At 40.0% G+C, this 20009-nt stretch overlaps 1 protein-coding gene across 2 annotated transcripts in view; it reads right to left on the bottom strand.

Moving 5' to 3' along the window:
- Positions 1-2275: 2275 nt before the first annotated feature.
- fli1rs (Fli-1 proto-oncogene, ETS transcription factor-related sequence) overlaps positions 2276-20009 on the bottom strand; it is a 33803-nt gene continuing 16069 nt past the window's right edge. For both annotated transcript variants that reach the window (XM_017714450.2, XM_017714451.2), the window contains exons 2-9: positions 18404-18615; positions 16578-16747; positions 11312-11515; positions 9904-9975; positions 7933-8001; positions 7111-7176; positions 6963-7010; positions 2276-4006 (exon numbers count right to left, since the gene is read on the bottom strand). In XM_017714450.2, coding sequence (XP_017569939.1) covers positions 3483-4006; positions 6963-7010; positions 7111-7176; positions 7933-8001; positions 9904-9975; positions 11312-11515; positions 16578-16747; positions 18404-18615 — 1365 coding nt within the window. In that variant the 3' untranslated portion in view covers positions 2276-3482. The remainder of the gene's footprint in view (positions 4007-6962; positions 7011-7110; positions 7177-7932; positions 8002-9903; positions 9976-11311; positions 11516-16577; positions 16748-18403; positions 18616-20009) is intronic.

The raw sequence follows: 20009 nt of genomic DNA, 5'->3' as shown, positions 1-20009 counted from the left end.
TATAGAACCATTCAAAAAGGTTCCACGTAGAACCATCTACAGCACATTCTCAATCAGTCTGAAGAACAATTTGGGGGCAGTCATGAGCTGGAGGTTAGGGACCCAGCCCTGTGACCGGAAGGTCGCCGGTTCGATCCCCTGAGTCGAAACTACGTGACTGAAGTGCCTTTGAGCAAGACACCGAACCCCCAACTGCTCTCCACCCTAGGCAAGTGTGCCCTCACTGCCCCGTAGTGTGTGTTCACTAGTGTGCATGTATGTGGGTGCTTCACTGCACGAATGGGTTAAATGCCCTAAACTGTGCAAACACAGTTGGCTAATGGTTTTTAATTCTGTTCACCTTACAAAGAGCCCTTTGATCATGCCCGGGCGTCTTTAAGGGGTTAATGGTTTTATGTAGAACCTTTTTCCCTGCTAAATAACCTTTGAAGAATTGTTTTGTTTGTTTTTTTTTAATATAAAGGTGTTTGATCTCACGCCACAGAAGCTTTCTCACACATTTTTACGTCTCTTTAAAAAAAAAAAAAAAAACCCTCAACACTCAGTTTTATAACAATGCTTAAAATATGAGCTTGAGCAGCTTTTATAACCACTCACAGCGGCTCAGATTACACTGAAATGAGCACGGTTCTGTCTCACCAGCTACAGTTTTAGCCAAACAGCTAAAGGTAAGTTCTTTCCACCAGCTCAGATATGATTTTTGCATATCGAGATTGATTGATTGACGGTCTGCACAGCAAAACAAGAAATACGATGGTTTGAAATGAGACTTCAATCATATTTTCAGACGTGTCTCAGTCTGGACGCTCTCCCCGCTCAAATTGGATTTTCGAAGTGTCAAATCAAACTACAAACTAAAAGTCTAATGTTCAGATGTTTCATATTCTGTAGGGGAGCAGATGATGGTTCATCAAGCTAAAACTAGCTTGGCTTGTCATCAGTAGCACACAGTAGCTAGCAATGCACCCATACAGAAATCTGATGGCAATGTAAGGATTTCACAAATAGGACGTATGTTTCAGCCATATATCAACTTATTTAGAGTGCTTGAAAAAGCACTCTATTGTTATCTCTCATACTTCTTATTCTTCTTCCACACTTTTCTGCGATTAATACAGCCCGAATTGCTTAACGTACAGGCTAACAAACTGCGTTTCGAAGGTTTTGGCGCTGTGACTTGTGCTTTGTATTTTTGGAGTTAATCGGATTAGTGGTTTTTAATAAAATTAAGTTTAAAATTTAAAGACCTCCCATAAGAATGAATGGCGGAATGTTCAGAACTTCAAATTCTGACATCCATGATGTCACATCAGGCCACTCGATCTCACAGACACAGCTGATCACGCAGGGAATCTGCTTTAAAATTCTTAAACTTTCACCCAGAAACTCCATTCCAGTTGTAAATGGTAGAGAAACTTGTATTTTCTGAAACCTCAAAATATCTCATCATTTTATCAATTAGCTTTAGAGTTATGAGCATTTGTTTGGCACTAGGCACAGAAAACTGCCCCATTCACTACCATGTAAATTTCTCAAAATCAGCATCTGCTTATTTCAAGATTTTCCCTTTTGTTTAACTTGTCATAACTCAGACATTTTCTTCTCAATACACAAAACATTACACCAAAATAATCCTCAAGGGGTCTTATCTCACACCATCTATGCGGTTAAGCGAGAGTAGTTGCTTGTGTCCTGAGTTATGACTGTTTGTTCAGAGGGTGCAAATCGGACTCGAACAAGGCTTCTCCACTAAGAGCTGCATGATAAGAGTGACAGTTAATTTGTATGACTCCTAGTGGTGGTTAATATAGTTGTGCTGTAGTCATGGTGACCCTTGTTTCCCCATCACCCCCACTGTAAAGACACCTGAACTGTTTCACATCAAACCACTCTGAATCGCTCTGATTTACATCTCAAGCATTCAGCTGCAGAAATAAGCTTTAAGTATGTTTAATTAATAATGACTATAGTTGAAAATGAATATAATAACAATGAAAAAGATTAAAAGCTAATAAATATTCCATTACTTAATTTTGTCTTGCTCTTATGGCATATGCAAGATATTTGGTAGAATAGCTGAAAATTTGAATATTGAATAGTTGAAGCTCAGAGTTTATGCTCTATAATAAAGCATATTTTGCTGTGCATGGGATGTTTCACTGTTTGTGTAATAACAGATAAAGCCAAACATTTAGAGTTTTACTCTGTGGATCAAATCAGTAAAAAAAAAAAAGTTTGATTTTCCAGATTTAAGACAGACGTCTAGAAATTTTGTAACTGACAGTGAGATACATGTTTATTGGTTTAAAAAATGATACATACGTGTGAGGCTATTTGTCATAAAAGTCTGTACAAAGCCATTTGCATTTAAAAAAAAAAAAGCAATAATACAGGGAAATATCTTAAATGGGTAATATGTTGTTTTTAAAGCCCTTTTTATACAAAGGCCAAAACACAAATAGGCCAAAACACAAATATTTACACTTGAGTATGCAAATGCTGTACAAATTTAATGTGGATGGAGAATTTGGCTGTGACTGCTACAAGCAATATGAACATTTTTGTTTTTTTTTGTTTTTTTGTTTTGTTTTTTTAGAAGAACTGAACACCACAACTTCTCACTAAAAGTCCTTTTGTTAGGTTTTATCTCCTTTCGGTTTCATCCTTGGTGCCACAAACTGATCATCAGGTGAGATCTAAGGCTGCGTTCACTACAGGGGTCAAATCTGATTCTTTGCATGAATGTGATACGCATCTAATTTAAGAGCAGTGTGAACACAAAAACCTAATCTTTTGAATCAGATTTGAGCCACTTTTGGATCCTCATGTGTTTTAAGTTGATGCTAGGATGTGCTTTCAGGGCGCAGGAGTGTTCATGAGTTCGCTTTAAATGTGAATAGGCAAAAAGATCTGATGAAGAAAAATCTGAATTGAGCACTGAAGCTTTTAATGTGAACGCAGACTAAGGCTACATTCACGTTACCAAGTTGAAACTTCGCAAATCAAATTTTTTTGTGAACTATGTGAGCAGATCCAAGTCACTTTCATATGTGGTTCTAGATAAGAGATGTGCTCAGTTTGTGATAATGTCGGCTGTAATAAGTCTGATCTGTAATAAATCAGATCAGAAGTCGTGGGTTTTTTCACTGCACACGTATCCTTATTGAAGACTTGGTTCTTGGTTGTTGAAGGTGATGCATGTAAATCATTCACATAATGTTACTGATTAGTTTGTGCACATGCAGCAGGGCAGAGGCCTTTTAACACTGCAGTCTCACCTGGGCACTAGGTGGCACTAGAGCAAACATGACGATTCAACTGCTTCTTTTTACTCTTTCTAATTCAGTGCCATGGATTGAAACCCTGGTGTTCACACAGCTCTTAAAAACTCGGAAACCTGTAATGTGAACGCAGCTTAATAAACTCTGTGGATCTCTTAGTAAGAATCCTCAGTGGAGGATAGTCTAATGATGCTTTGTTTGTTAGTAGTAGGAGTTCAAATGCGAGTGCGTCCCCGGATGTCGCGGCATCGGGGAGCTGGGGTACACCACTCCGGTGGTTGAGTTCCAGTAGGTGGAGGGAGGGCCGAAATAGTTGCCCGAAGAGACAGGCATGGGGGTGGAGTGAGGGCTCATGAAGTTCACCTTAGGCTGGTGGCTGTGGTAACCCTGTACGTACGGCACATCTGTCTGGTACTTGAGCACAGTGCCCTCTGGTGGATGGCTCTGGTGTGTCTGGGAGATGCCCTGGAAGTCAAACTTGTAGGCGTAGCGCTTGCCGTGCACTTTGGTCATGATGTTTTTGTCGTAGTAGTAGCGCAGTGCTCTGCTCAGCTTGTCGTAGTTCATGTTGGGTTTGCTCTTCCTCTCACCCCAGCGCTTCGCCACCTCGTCCGGGTCAGTCATTTTAAACTCTCCGTTGGTTCCCTCCCACGTGATGATGCCTGAGTTGTTGCTGTCCGAGAGCAGCTCGAGCAGGAACTGCCACAGCTGGATCTGGCCAGAGCCTGCGGGCAGACAGAAAGGCTGTAATTTCAGCAATATGTCCAAAAGTGTCTGGACAGCCCTGTAATGGTTGAATTCAGCTACTTTATAGGGGAAATTAAACAGTTGAGATGTAAACAAAGTCATTCACAGTGGTTAGTTGTGAAATGCTCCGTTCTCAATAAACTTGCTGAAACTTGCCCAACCCTCAAAATTGGTGGAATTTCTCAGTAACCTGAAAAGCCTTTAACATAATTGCTCCACATAGAGAAGCTTCTCATCTGCAGTTTTACAATCCCACCAAAGATGCACAGTGATAGTGACTCTAACAGTCCAGTTTCAGATCCTCAGCTATGTAATTAAGGCCTCTGGACTGAATCCAGGAGTAGAGAAAAAGCAAAACTAGTACAGATGCTGTCCAGGCCTGGAACTCTAAAAGCAGCTCGCATAAAAGGACTTTTGTTGTACTAAAGTAAAAGCACACTTTAGTGATTCATTTTGCTGGGTGTACAGATGCTCATCTGCTGAGGAATCTCTGCTAAACAGATCTGCTGGTTGATCTTAAGCTTCAGGAAGATGGAGAGACGACTGATAAAAGATCAGTGTTGAGATCACTTATCACTGTTCTTGAAACACTAATGTAACTGATTGGATGCAGTTTAGTTTTCGGGAGGCAAAAAAATGTAGTGAAGTAAATGTACATATGCACCAAACAGCCACTTTGTTAAAACTACCTTCCTGTTTCTGCACTCACTGTCCATTTTATCAGCTCCACTGACCATGTAGTTTCACTCTGTAGTTCTACAGTTACAGACTGTAGTCCATCTGTTTCTGGGCATACTTTGTTACCCTGCTCTTCAGTGGTCAGGACCTTCAAAGAGCAGATACTATTCAGGTGGTGCGTCATTCTCAGTCTTGCAGTAATGGGGACGTGGCATGGTGTTGGTGTGTGTTGTGCTGGTGTGAGTGGATCAGACACAGCAGTGCTGCTGGAGTTTTTAGCTAAAATGTTCAGCTGTCATTTGCTGCTAGAACGCTGCTGCTGGCACACAGTGGGGACAAATCTGAAAGTGTGTTTGGAAAAACTGCCACTGCATTAACATCTGTAACATGACCTTTTTAATGTGGGTCAGACCGCCTCGTACCCACAATGCTGTGGGTAACGGGCAGCCTCTTAGAGCTGCGTTTGGCTATTCTGGTCTTTGTGAAGATAAATGTTACATTTTTCATTTCAGTCCATATTCGTTTCCAGAGTGGTGTTAAAATTCATATCTGGAAATGAATGATAGAAACTGAGGAGCTGATTGTGTTGCAGCCTTTAAAATTGACACGCATCAATGGGCTAGATAGTGAGTTCACTCTTAGAAAAGATGGTTCCTTAGTAAATAAAATAGTTCTGTATAGAACCATGAACACTCAAAGGACCCTTTGCATGATTAAAGGGTTTCTATGCACTGTGAAATGGTTCTTCAGATTGATGGAGAATGTGCTGTAGATGGTTTTATACAGAACCTTTTTGAAAATGATTCTAAATGGGTCAAAAGTGTTCTTCTGTTTACATTGCCAAGTTTGTAACAGTTGAACCTCCTTTTTCTATATAGAACCTTCTATAGCACATTCATGAACATTTTCCATCAATCTGAAGAACTCTGAGAAGTAGGAATTTACTTTCTTAGGAAGTTCAAATCTTTTTCTCATCTATCTCAAATCTTTTTCTCATCTAGAGTTCATCTATTTTACGCTCTTTCTATGTCTCTTTTACTGAGTGTTGTTTTTATTCTCCTTCATCTGCTGGTTTATCTCAAAGGCGTATACAAAAGAAAAAGTGCCTGATATCTATATGCTCCAAAATAATTGTTCTTTCATTGAGGTCCCTGGCTTCATTACATGAACACCAGACTCTCAAAATGTCCATTTATTATTAATTTATTATTAATGACCCTTCAGAGGTCCTAAACTCTGCCTTTGAGTCGTCAGGTCACCGGTATCGCTGCTCTAGATGTCGGTCTGTCTGACAGTGTTGTTTATGCCTGAGGCCATCAGTTGATCAGTGATAATTTACGGGGATCTACACCGATCAGGCATAACATTATGATCACCTCCTTGTTTATACACTCATTGTCCATTTTATCAGGTCCACTTACTCTATAGGTGCACTTAGTACACTCTATAGGTATAGTTCTACAATTACAGACTGTAGTCCATCTGTTACTCTGCATACTTTGTTAGCCCCCTTTTACCCTGTTCTTCAGTGGTCAGGACCCCCATGGACCCTCACAGAGCAGGTACTATTTGGGTGGCGGGGTTATTCTCAACACCGATGTGGTGGTGTGTTAGTGCGTGGTGCAGCAGTGCTGCTGGAGTTTTTAAACTCCTTGGTGTCACTGCTGGTCTAAGAATACTCCGCCAACCAAAAATATCCAGCCAACAGCGTCCTGTGGGCAGCATCCTGTGACCACTGATGAAGGACTAGAGGATGACCAACACAAACTGTGCAGCAGCAGATAAGCTATCGTCTCTGACCTTACGTCTACAAGTTGGACTGATAAGGTAGTAGTGTTTAATAGAGTGAATAGTGAGTGGACATGGTGTTTAAAAACTCCAGCAGTGTCTTGCTGTGTCTGATCCACTTGTACCAGCACAACATACACCACCACGTCAGTGTTACTGCAGTGCTGAGAATGATCCACCACACAAGTAGTACCTGCTCTTTGAGGGTCCATGGGGGTTCTGATCACTGAAGAACAGGGTTAAAGGGGACTAATAATGTATGCAGACAAACAGATGGACTACAGTATTTGTAGAACTATAAAGTGCACCTATAGAGTGAGTGGAGTTGAGAGTAGAAACAAGGTCATAATGTTATGCCTGATTGGTGCATGTTTGTATATGTTTATAAGCCCAGTTACGAATTGCCCCTTCAGTGACAAATTAAGTTTATTCTATTCTGTTCTATTCTATTCTATTCCTACTTCTTACCTGGGTTGGCCAGGCGGCTGCTGATTGGGCCTAATGCTTGGTAGGGGTCTGAAAACAGAGACGTGGTTGAAGTTCAGGTCAGGTTGTGACATAACTACTGCTGCATTCATATCACCGTTAAGACTGTGAGTAAATTTGCTATTTTCACCTTGAGCGGGTCTCGTCGGAGCTTCTGCAATCCTGCTGGTGTTGTGCTGCGGCTCCACTGGAGAACCTGTGCGAATCAGATGGGAAATCGGTGTTTAACTCAATCATTTTTTCCTCTGCTTGTTTGTGCAGCACAATTCCTGGAAGCAGCAGCAGCTCTCCCTACAGCGTTTTACACACTAAATAGAAGAGCTCATTCAATTCATTTCTTACCTCTAAAGTCCACTTATAACGATTGTTTGGTTTAGATTTACACTAAGGTAACTGATTATAATTCATTTTTAATAGACCATATGCAAAAGAGTGCTGCTCTGATTGGCAACCCTCATTCAGAAAGCTGTGTAGGCCTCATGGGTAAGAAGAAAATTGAAAATCAGCCGATTCTTTTGGATGTGTGGATCATTTGGAATCTGTAATGATCATTTACTTGCTGACAACCAAGTATTAGCGTTTAATCATTTTGTCTTCCACTCCAGTAACTCTGATAAAGAGTCACTGTGAGTGGGTGGGCTAAACTGCTGTAGGCTGAATGGGTGGGGCTAAACTGCTGTAGGCTGAATGGGTGATCATGAACATATTTGCTAATGGTTGTAACATCACAGCCATGAGGGATTCACAACACAAACTGTTGCTACAGTTTTGATATAAAAGCAGTGCATTTGTTCATATTATACGCTAAAATCACTTAATTCAATAAAGCAAAGCAAATTTGGTTTTCTATGAAATGACTCATTTAAAAGGGTGGCAGAAGAAAACGGAGATGGGTGGAGTCAACCTGGACAAACCTGCTGACCCCCCCCATCTCCCCCCAGAGTAGCCATACCTTTGGGAGCTGCAGGCATGGCTCCTGCAGACCAACTGTTCCTTCTGCTGATCTCTTCGAAGCTGTTTTCTGTGCCAAAACAAAGCAAGATAAGAGGAGTTAATGGAGGGAGATTCTGCAGGAAAGGGGGGCTTTGAAGAAGGTGGCGGGGGGGGCGCCATGAGAGGAAGGAAGCGTTACATTGAAGACGCTTGAGAAAGAACGCCGGCTAGAACAAAGCCAGCAGCAAAAAACAGCCCGAGGAGAGCCGAAGATGACCCACAGTCCCTTGGGGTGAGTGTCCTTTTGTTGTGGCCAAATGTATTTGCCATAAAATAGTCAATTGTGTCCTAACCAGGGTACCCATACCCCACTTCCTGCCTCAGTGCAGCTGTTTCCTGTCTGAAACGGCAGAAAACGTTAGTTAGTGCTGATCACAGAGCTTCATCAAACTGCCCTCACGGCAGAAAATGCTACTGAAAATCATCTTAAATCTATAGGTTATGTTATTTCTCATCATGAGCCTGTTTATGACCTTTTACATGTATGTAATTTCATCTAGAGAAAGTCTTATTATATTTATATCATTTTGCTCATTTCAAGCATTGCTTCTTTAAACACGGACCTGCTTTAAACATAGAATGAGACTTTTGCACTGGATAAAATGGCTCAAATAAACATGTAGAAATACACTGTAAAGTCTTTGTACATCAATCCCATATTAGATACATTGACAAGATTTAAAGGCAAATTATGCTAATTTTGAACAAATATAAGCGTAATTCAATCTTCAAGATATAAAGAGTCGTTCAGGGTGATTTATTTGAAATGCTCCATTCTAGATAAGCTTGGAGTCTGTATTGTTCACAGCAGTAGTGATAGGAACCAGACGTCCACCTCTAAAAGCTCCCTCACAAAGTTATTACATGAAATGGTTATGAATTTACTGGCTGGTCAGAGGCACTATTTTATGATAGTTTTCATATGATTTTGGCCTTTTAAACCAACTAAATTGTATGTGTCGTAGTCATGGCGACCACTGGTTTTTATCACCACCTCTGTAAACCATTTCATGCCAAATCGCTCAGTATCTCTCTATTTATACTGAATTATGCAAAAATTCTGACAAATCTGTGGAATTGTCCTTAAAGATGCTTTCACTTGCCAGCATGTACTTGGTTTTCAGGGTCTGCATGACCTCTCAGCACTTCATCTTGAAGCTGAAAGCGGTATAGTTTTCACCACCTTCTGTTTACAGCAATAAACGTGTGAGGAAACGCAGAGCACTCTTTACGCTGTAAACCCTTTGACACTTGACCGTGACTCCCTGACCACATTCACGCCTCCTGCGCTGACCTAGCACGTGTGAGTATAACACTTTTATCAAGTGCTTTTGGAGTTGAAACTAACCAGATGCAGAACTGGCTACATTCTTTTAAAATCACATTATTTGGACCAATTCTTGTAAATGCTGCAGCTTAAATTGATAGTTGGGCAGTAGATGAATAAATAAATAAATAGATGTTTAAATTGTTGTCCGTCCTTACATGTTTGGTATCTGGGAGGTCTCTGTCCCAAACCCTAACCTCTAAAATTGCACTTTAAAAAAATGTAAATATTATTTTCATAAGTGAAGTTGATAGATTTAGATTTATCATGAGTTTAACTTTAAAGTAACTTTTAAGCCTTAATTTAGCCCCGCCTCTGTATTTTAGAGTAAGAAGTGAAGCTGCATCCCTGTCCCTCACATGTAGTTAGATCCTATTGTTTTGAATGTCCCAAAGTCTGAAAATCAGTTCGGAAACATTACGAATCGGCAGGTTTTCTACAGTTCAGCCCTTTTTAGTGTTTTAATGTAAAATATGATGATTCCAGTGTGAACAGTTGTTCAAAGCTGTTTGATGGTCATGTTCTGGCTGAGTTTCTGAGCTCAAAATGACATTTAATATTCAGAGAGAGAGGGAGAGAGACTGTCTGAAACTGTAGACTCACCAGCTTTGACCTGTATTCTGGGCTGTGGCTGTGTGTTGGTGGGGGTGGGGGGGTAGGAGAAGGTGGGGCTGCCTGCAGGTCAGAAAACACAACAATAAATACAGACACACTCCACTGAGGCTTTCTGACAGCAGAGTCAACAACAAAGCAGTTTGTTTTAAGTGAATTAAAAGTGAAGTCACAATTTCTGCATGATTTAATGTTTAGGATATAAACAATCATTTGGAGTGGTTTGATGTGAAAGGCTCTGTTCTACAGAAGCTTACAGTCAGAATTGTTCACATTGGTGGTGATAGGAACCAGACGTCCACCTCTAAAAGCTCCTCACAGAAAGTTCCTACATGAAATGGTTATGAATTCACTGCCTGTAGGTTCACTGGTGGTTCTGGATAGTAAATAAAATGTCTATATTTGTGTTGTAGTCATGGCGACCCCTGGTTCCCATCACCACCATTGTGTAAAGTAAAAAAAAAAAAAAAAAAATCTCAACCCTTACACACCAAAGCACTCTGAATCTCTAAGATTACACCTCACACACTGAGTTATGGAGAATTTTTTAAAATATTGATAAGATTCCTCTATAACTACAAGGGTGAGCTATATGTTATCATTACTGTGCCAATAGATCATACTGTGCTAGCATTATTATGATCAGTATTTAAAAGTCTTAAATACTAATCATATTAATGTCATTTACACAGTGTAGAATTAGGGGGGAGTTCCTTGCATTTTTTTTATATTTCTGCATAATTCAGTGTTTTAAGATGCAATTAGAGAGATTCAGAGTGGTTTGGTTTAAATGGTTCAGATGTCCTTATAGCGGTGGTGATAGGAACCAGGGGTCGCCATGACTACAACACAAATATAGATACTTTACCTAGTTTTAAAATGTTTTAGGTAATAACTTGTAATAACTGTAACAACCTTCTGAGAGGGAGCTTTTAGAGGTAGATGTCTGGTTCCTATCACCACCCCTGTGAACAGTTCTGACACTAAGTTTCTCTAGAACAGAGCGTTTCACACCAAACCACTCTGAATCTCTCTGTTTACATCTTACACATTTAATTATGCTGAAATTTGATAAATTCCCATCTAAATGTCATAAACTAGATGCTCAAGGGAATTTTTAGATGTTTTATTCAGTATTTACTTGATAATAACAAAGAATTTATTGAACAGTAAATAATCTACTGTAATTATTTATTCACCATGTTTTTATCAGGTTATTGGCCTGATTACCAGTTCTGTTACTGACAGTTATTTGTCAGGTTACTGAATGGTCAAAAATGTAATGGCTAACTTAATGGTCTTATTTCCTGGGCTCAAGATTATGCCTAGATTTGCACCATTTCACCATTAAAATCATATTTAGTCTGGCTCTGAGAACCCAGCCACCCAGGTAACTCACTTTGGCGGAGGTAGTTGAGATGTGAGAGGAGGATGTCGGTGTTGTAGGCAGACGTTAGCCTCATCATGTCTTCTTTATTCATCTTGCAGAGAGCTTTGCCGTCCAGCGTGAGGAAAAGGGACACGTCCACCTCGACCAAGCTATACTCCTTTATCGCCCACTCCACCCACTGCCGCACATGGTCCTGCGTCCACACCTCAGGATCTGAGAGGAAGAGAGGGAGATAAAGGTTGATGAAGAGGAGTGTACTGAGTGGACCTTGAAGAGAAGAGAGTTCAGGACTTCAAGAGGAGCCTAAAGTCAAAACCAGCAGTACAACTGCAATGAATCGATGGCTCCAGTAGAAGTAAAAAGCAGGTCTGCACATTGAACACGCTTCCATCTACATATAATTCATCAACAAAGACAAATGTGCAATTCACCCAGAAGACCTTCAAAACAGGCAGAAACTTCAGTGGGTGCTATGAAAAAGGGTTAAATCTAAAATAGTTCATTTTTATGTTTAGCACTGTTTTTGGTCACCGAGTAATTCATGATTGCGCATTGCAAAGCAACATGATGATATTCTGCTTCTTGGTAATTTGACTCCTAGTTTTTGAGATCAACACCGTTTCAACTCCAGAACACTCAGCCCTATCAGGAATGGCCTGCTTGTGTAGTTTTTTTTTTTTTTTATCAGATATATGCTTTTAATTGTCACTCATCATTAAATTATATATTTTCACATCTTTTTTTCAGACAGGAATGAACGGGAGGCCGAAGTCCATTCGTAGCACTTTATTAACCTTCGGGGAAACAAAGCAACCACATCAACATCCTAGCAGCCACCTGGAATACCTTAGCAACCGCTTAGCAACAAATCATCAAAACTTTTACAACAACCTAGAATATGATATTAACTCCTTGGCAACACCCTAGCAACTGTGTAGCAACTGTTTAAGCTGCACAACCGCTGTATTTTTTTTCCAGGAAATGCACTTTTTCTAAAATGTGGAAAGCTTGCACAACTATCTAAGCTATTCGTCAGTAGGTTGTCAGTTTGCTACTGTCCTCTGTATTTCTAGGTGTGTACAATGAGAGTTGTAGAGAAGGGTGAATGTTGGCAAAAAAAAAGTTAATTTCTGAATATTCCTACAACAGTCTCAAAATGGGAAATATTAGATATGATGACTAGATTTAGGAAAATGCAGTAAACTAACTTGGATGTAAAGTAGTTGTACACTCAAAGTTTAAAACTCTTACATCTAATGTGGACTATAAGGGGGCTCCCAAGTGGTGCAATCGTCTAAGTGTTGGCCCTATCATCAGGAGATCGCGAGTTCGATCCCTGGTGATGCTACCGCCATCCATAGCCAGGAGTCCAAGAGAGCACAATTGGCCTCGCTCTCTGGGTGGGTAGAATGCCCCCCTTTCCCTCCCATCACTCAATGCGATGCTAGTGAGCACAGGCGTCTGTTAGCTGAAGCAACAGGTCTGGTGGTTGGCGCTGTCCTGTGACGTTGCGTGAGCAGCAGTTCGAAAAGAAGTGGTGGTTGGTTTCACAGGTCTTGGAGGAAGCCTGTGTTAGCCTTCACCCTCCTAGCATTGGTAGTATCGTGTGATTTAGGGGAGTCCTAAGTAGCGGGTGGAATTGGAGACAACTAAATTGGGGGGGAAATCAGGTAAAAATTAAAAAAAAAAAAAAAAGTGGACTATAGCTGCAGTACAAAATAAAATTTGGATAAAGTATAGTTAAAATGACACTTTTAAAAACTAAAAAATGGGCTAATTAGGTCCTAAAAATGATTGAAATAGAACACCTATAGGTATACTACTAGTATATTGATATTACTGTACTTACTACACTAAAGCATACTTAGGTAATGTACTTGAATGTTACTTATGGTCACTTAATAAAATTAATTTTAAGCATACTTTTTTAAACTAAGTTTTTGTAAGTGTAGCCTTTTTAACAATGTGTGACCGAGCTCAAGGATAAAACTGACCACATCAAAATTGGAAGAAAAGAAGTTGGGCTGAAGGTGAAAAAAGTTAGGCCAACAGATTCTGATATGATATTAAAACAGCTTTGTTTAGTAAATACTATGAAACAGTGACCCCTTTTGCAGGTCATGGCCCTGTGTTTCTCATTAAAACCATGATTCAGAGTATTGCTTTAGTGCCGTACGGTCTGACTGAGTCACGTGTGAAATAACGGCCGGCGTTCTCTGACGCACCACACGCAATGACCCTATTTTTCTGTCCCCTTAAAATGATGTCACCACAACCTTCAACAGTGACCCTGATAGACGGCCCAGTATCCTGTTGAGCGTTTTGAGTCAGACTGAAACCCCTCAGCCAGCACAGCGCAGCCCCACATCAACTACGCCTCACGTTCACATCTCATGAGTCACTCCTACCTGGAAGAAAAGTCATCAAACGAATCTTTACCAGCATCAATTAAATCTTATTACGAGCATCAGATGAATCTTTCCTTCTGGTTCCTGAAACTTCCCACCATGGGCGGCGCTGGGAAAAGTGCAAGCATGAAAAGGAAACTGGTCAATTGAGGAGCCAAATCAGCCGTAACTTCCCTTTTATATGTTAGCTGCACTCCTAAACGGTTCCTAAATGGGCTTTGGGTTGCATATATGGTTTCTAGGAAAACCTTCAACTGGTACATGTTTTAAAAAAGATGTTTCTGAGGACATTAGATATAAGATAATCCACTTGCACAATGAAGGAGAAAGTTGGTGAAAAAAACATGTTTCCAAAACTTTTTTAAAGCTCCTGAGAAAATGTGACTCCTAAGGAACCACCTGGAAGAGCTGGTAGACCCCAAAACTGTCCCCATCAGATAAACAGCACTTAAAGCTTTCATCTTTGAGAGGGAGGAGAAAATCAAGCTGGTTCAGATCTGAAAACAGCCACTGGTGTTTCTGTCCATCTTTCCACTGTGAGAAGACGACTCAGCGCTATGGGTCTGAAAGGATGTATAGCTGTCAAGAAGAACCTCACTGAGAAAAGGAGACACATCAAGCAAAGAAGCTGAACAATGGACTGACCACCCCAGAGTCCAGACCTCAGCATCACTGAATGTGTTTGATTATCACTTCAGAAAATCATCAACCAGCTTCTAAGGCTGAACTTGGTGTGCCTGCAGATTCTCTGAGGAACTCCTCTTAGGGTCTCATGAAAAGAATGGAAGCTGGAAAAAATGTAGAGAGTGACTCACTCAATACTAAACAGCTGAGAGTAGATTTAGTTGTTGAGGATTCTGGGTAATTTTCTGTAAATATGTGTTTTAACACTGCAAAATGAATAACTTGTGACGTGGCTGTTTTGACTGGATATCAAATAAAAATTACATTTGGAGTTTTGGTGCTATACAGAACCATTTTAAAGGCAAAAAGGTTAAAAGAACCATATGTAAGCGTTCCATCTTAGAGAAGAACAATTTAGCCATAAAAAGAACCATTCTAAAGGTTCTCTGAATAATCACTATTCTTATTACTTAATTCTTGACCTTAATAAAGATTCCTTGAGCAAACATGTATAAGGGAGTCTAGAATTTTATGTGGAGGTTCTTTAAACCTTAAAACAGTTTTGGCACAGAAGCACAAATCCATTGAAATGTTCTTTCAGGAACCAAACATGGTTCTGCCATGGTATTGTTCTAAAGACTGGAATTTGTGTAAATGGTGGTTACACTCTGGCACTTGAGGCCCCAAACCATTTAAGGTGGAACTGAAAATCGCTCTAAAGGCAGAAACTGGCTTGTTATTTGAAAATTTAATTCCATCTTAAATGGAGCACTTTTTACACTGTGGTGCATAAGGCTCCCGACCATTTAAGATGGAATCTGAAATTGCTCTAGAGGCACAAATTGGCTTCTTATTTGAATTTTCTGTTCCACCTCAAATGGTGCAGATATTACACTATGCCACCTGAGGCCCCAGACCAGTTAAGGTGGAACTGAAAATCATTACAAAGGCAGAAATTAGCTTATTTGAATTTTCCATTCCACCTTAAATGGTGCAGTTGTTACATGCTGGTGCCTGAGGCCCCTGACCTTTTAAGGTGTAACTGAAAATCATTATTTTTGAATTCTTTGTTCCACCTTAAAGTATGCAGTTGTTACACCATTTAACATGGAACTGAAGGTCATCACAAAAGCAGAAATTAGCTTCTTATTTGAATTTTCCATTCCACCTTAAATGGTGCAGTTGATTTATGGTGGAACCTGCAATTGCTCTAAAGGAAAAACTGACTTCATGTTTGAATTTTCTGTTCCACTTTAAATGGTGCAAATGCTACATTTGGGTGCCTGAGGGCCCAGATCATTTAAGGTCAAACTGAAAATCATTAGAAAGGCAGAAATTGGCTTCTTATTTGAATTTTCCATTCCAACTAAATGGTGCAGTTATTGCACTCTGGCACCATAGGACCCCAGACCATTTAAGATGGAACCTGAAATTGCTCCAAAGGCAGAAATTGGCTTCTTATTTGTATTTTCTGTTTCATGTGAGCTCCACCAGAATCTAACAGCTACAACAGTTAAGGTGGAACTGCAGATTCTAATGAAAAGCCATTAAACGGAAATGTTTTTTTTTTTTTAAAGTGACTTTTAAAAATGACATTTTATTCCAGCAAATTTGTCTCATGATTGGTTTAAGCCTTTAATATAGCTGGGGCTGAGTACAGAGACAGGAAGGAAGTGGACGTGCATAAAAGTGCGCCCCTCCCATTTGCAGCGCACTCTGTGCCACTGACCTGGCATTCTCCACACTCAACATCTATTTCCTCTGTGATGCAAGAGCTTGTGGTTGAAACATGCTTACCAAACATCAGCCTGCGGATGTGACTGTAATCAGGTTTTTATCTTAATATTATTTTGTTAATGGCCTTCCACATCAAGTTCTGCTAACTTATGAATATATACTGTAAAATAGGAGGAACAGGACCCTCAAAGTTAAGAGGTTCTCCCTTTCTTTACTCTCCTGATTAAATGATGGGGCCGAATCTGATCTCAACATGTTTACTGAATGGCTGTGGTCTAATTCTGAAATCTCAGAATGCTAGAATGCTACATTAGTCTTTGTTAGTTTTTAATGTAGCTGTGGATTAATATAGTTCTGCTCATTAGGTTGAATGAGTAACTGGCTCTAAATGTAGGTATTGTGATATAAAATGAGCCTGCAGCTATGATAGAATGCACTTGTGGGAGGAGCCCGGACAGGGCAGTTAATAAAGAGGGTAGTTAAGTTGGAGAGCCTGTTTCTCTCACCTGCTGGGACGATGACCCGCTTCTCGTCCGTGTTGCTGCTGGGGGGTGTGGGGGCCTGTGGGCTGGTCCGAGGCTCCGGGTATGAGGCCTGATATCCCAGCTGGCTTCCATCACTGCTGCTGATGTGGCGGCTCCGTTTAGCCCCACTGCATTCCACTGGAGACTCTCGACTGAGACAGAGACAGTACATCATGAACGAATAAAAGCAAGTCTGATGGAGCATATTTAATTAAATGAATGCAATGATAATAATGAAATAACATTTCCAAATCAATGTAGTGGAATTGCCAGCTAGGAAGGAAAAGCTGCTGAGCTATATCAATTTTTAGAGTTATAATCAATTATTATTACCTCCACATATTTCAAAATTTGGTAATTGTTTTGATTGTTAAAAGTATTGCACTTGCTTAAAATACATATGCAAAGAACATAAATCTTGTATTTTTTTCATTGTCTTTTTCTATGACTGAGGTTTATTTGTGTATTCAGTATATTATTTCACATAATCCTGGTGAACCAAATCATGGTGAAATTTCATGACACTCAGTCAAGTTAATCAAAGCATTATGAAGCCTTTCCCAACTTTGAGCTGGTTTTCCAAACAGATTAAGCTTGGATTGCACTGGCTAGGTTCATACACTGGCTCATGAAGGGTAATAAAGTTTGACCCATCTCAACAGATCTTCAGTGGACTTTCTTTAAGGTCAAAGGTGATGTGAGTAACCGAGCACAGCACTCACACATCACTGTGTAGCACAACTGCAAAGATTAGACAACAAAGTCGATTAATCACTGAAGGATCAGTTACTAAATAACGGTGCAGTGCTAGACGAAGTATCTCTGTGTGTTAGAAAACAAATGATTGTATATTAATGCTACCAAATGATTTGTAATGAAAAAAATCATGATTGATCACATTGTCTTACTTGCTCAGATTCAACCCAAAACCAGATCTATTTTTAAAAAGCAGTGCATTTTATTGCAGCAGCATGAGTGAACAAAATCAGCTCCACCAGAATTTATTTATTGCATTCAAAGTTTTTTCAGTGTTTGCAATTTTCATTACCAATGTCCAGTAACAGCAAAAGTGCCTGCATATTCCAGCTAATGAGTGTCTATATCATATATAGTCAGAATGTATATATCATATACATTATATAGACAGTCAATGAGTGTATATGTGATATATATCAATATACAGTCAATAAACATGCATGTCATATACATTATATAGACAGTCAATGAGTGTATATGTGATATATATCAATATACAGTCAATAAACATGCGTGTCATATTATGTAGACAGTCAGTGAATGTATATATCATATATCATATATACAATCAGTGTATATATATCATATACATTATATATACAGTCAATGTGCATGTATGTCATGTGTAGTATGTTGAATTTGTCCTGGTCATTGAATGTTACTCCTCCATTCACACTGTTCTAGATTGTTCTTCTCCATTTGCACTCTTCTAAAATGTTATACTTTGACACCACTTGTATTAATTGTTTGTTGTGTCAAAAGGTTCTTTAAAGAACTATGTAGAACAGGTTGTCCATCATGACAAAGAACCATTTAAACATGACAACTGAACAGTTGTCACGGTCCTACATATGAACCTTTGAAGAACACTCTCTAAGAGAGTAGTTGGTCTATAGAACGTCATTCCTCATTCACTCTGTTCTAAACTGTTCTCGCCCAGACACTTTAAGGCAGACTCCATGGTTACTCAGGAGTAGATGAGCGGTGTTAATACAGCTAATGCTGACACTACTTGCGTTAATTGTTAGTTGTGTTGGTGTGTGTTCTCCCACCTGGCTCCGTTGACGTGCTCGACTCTTTTGGCCGAGTTTGGTGCTGATGTCGCTGTCCAGTCGGGCTCGGTGGACTCGGAGCTCTCCTCTGAGCCCTGCCTGTAAACGGCCTGCGGAGGGGACGTGATTTCACCCTTCATGTGCATGGCCTGGGCGCTGCCAAATGCTGGCTCAAATATGGACTGGTCCTCACTCACCACCGACAGAGCTTCCTATCACACAACAGCGATAAGGATCTTCAGTACAGCCAGTAGTGCTGATCAACAGCCCTGATAGTGGTTTATATGTGCAACCAGGCAAAATTTTAGGGACACTTCTACAGACATGATATTTTCACATTCAAGCATTATTATTTTCACATTGTTGCTTGCTCTCCTTATTTAGAACGGGCCTTGTTCACTCAAGTCTTTGATGTTATCTGGGCAGGGTCTATTTCTTATCTTAAAATAGCTTAACACCACAGTCAGGAAATGGAACCACAGTGAACCCAAGAATAGCTACGAGGGTTCTATGCTAATAGAGATACATATATATTTTATTGAGCCTTTGTTTTTGCTGTTCCCAGAACCGGCCTGCCAGTGGTAGCAATCACAAACTGGTTCTCTAAAAACCCTGTTGAAGCCCAGAGCACAGTGTTCTCCAACAAATATTGAAATTGGAGTGAAATTGGAGACTTCACCTTTGTGATCCCAGTTAGGGTTCTATATTGCAATGGTTCTCAAACTGGGTAGCAGGAGCACCACATTTTTCCAAGTTTAAAGAACCCAACTCCCAACATCTAGAGAGAGGGCCAAAGTCTGGACCAGCCTGAGGATTGTTTTGAGAACCTCGCCTATTTAGTACTAAATTAAAGTTCTTGTAATAATACTGGAACCCTTGTTGGTATTATATAGAACTATTTTTAAAAGTCCCTTTAAAGAACCATGTACTCTCCTTCTTGAGGAAGAGTGATTTGACCATGCAAAGAAAATTGGTTCTATGTACAAACATTGTCTTTGTTAAAGAACCTTTGCAGAAAACCCTTTATAAGAATGTAGTTGGAGTCTTCAGAATGTTCCTCCTCCATTTACATTGTTCTTAAGTGTTCTCCTCATTCAATGTGGTGTATTATAGAACACTGGAGAATGTTGGATTGGTGTGCTTTGGCTTAACGTGTCGAATTCAGGCTGAAAATATGACGGTGCTATGATTCATCCCGCTAGATACCTGTGTGCTTCTCTCCACGTCTGCTTGTACAATGACGTTCTAATTCAAGAATCTGAGTAAGGTCCTTGTAGCTTGGTGTGGAACAATGTGGGGAGTAGGCTCGAGTTTTTTTTCCAGACAGTTCCGGAATACATTGCCTGGTAATGACAAGCATACCTCCAGTAGTACAACAATGTGGGAGGATCATTCTGATGGAGAACAAAGTCAGAATCTTAGCTGCACTCATAAATGGTTGGTTCTTTCAGGGTTCTTTAGTAAAGACAGTGGATCTATGTAGAACCATGAACACTCAAAGAACCCTTTACATGATTAAAGGGTTCTTTGCACTGTGAAAGGGTTCTCCAGATTGATGGACATTGTGGTATAGATGGTGCTCTGTAGAACATTTTTGAAAATAGTT

Source organism: Pygocentrus nattereri, chromosome 24, assembly GCF_015220715.1.
Source record: "Pygocentrus nattereri isolate fPygNat1 chromosome 24, fPygNat1.pri, whole genome shotgun sequence".
Classification (NCBI taxonomy): Eukaryota; Metazoa; Chordata; class Actinopteri; order Characiformes; family Serrasalmidae; genus Pygocentrus; species Pygocentrus nattereri.
Note: the sequence above shows the minus strand (reverse complement) of the source record. Positions and strands in the feature narration are given on the sequence as shown.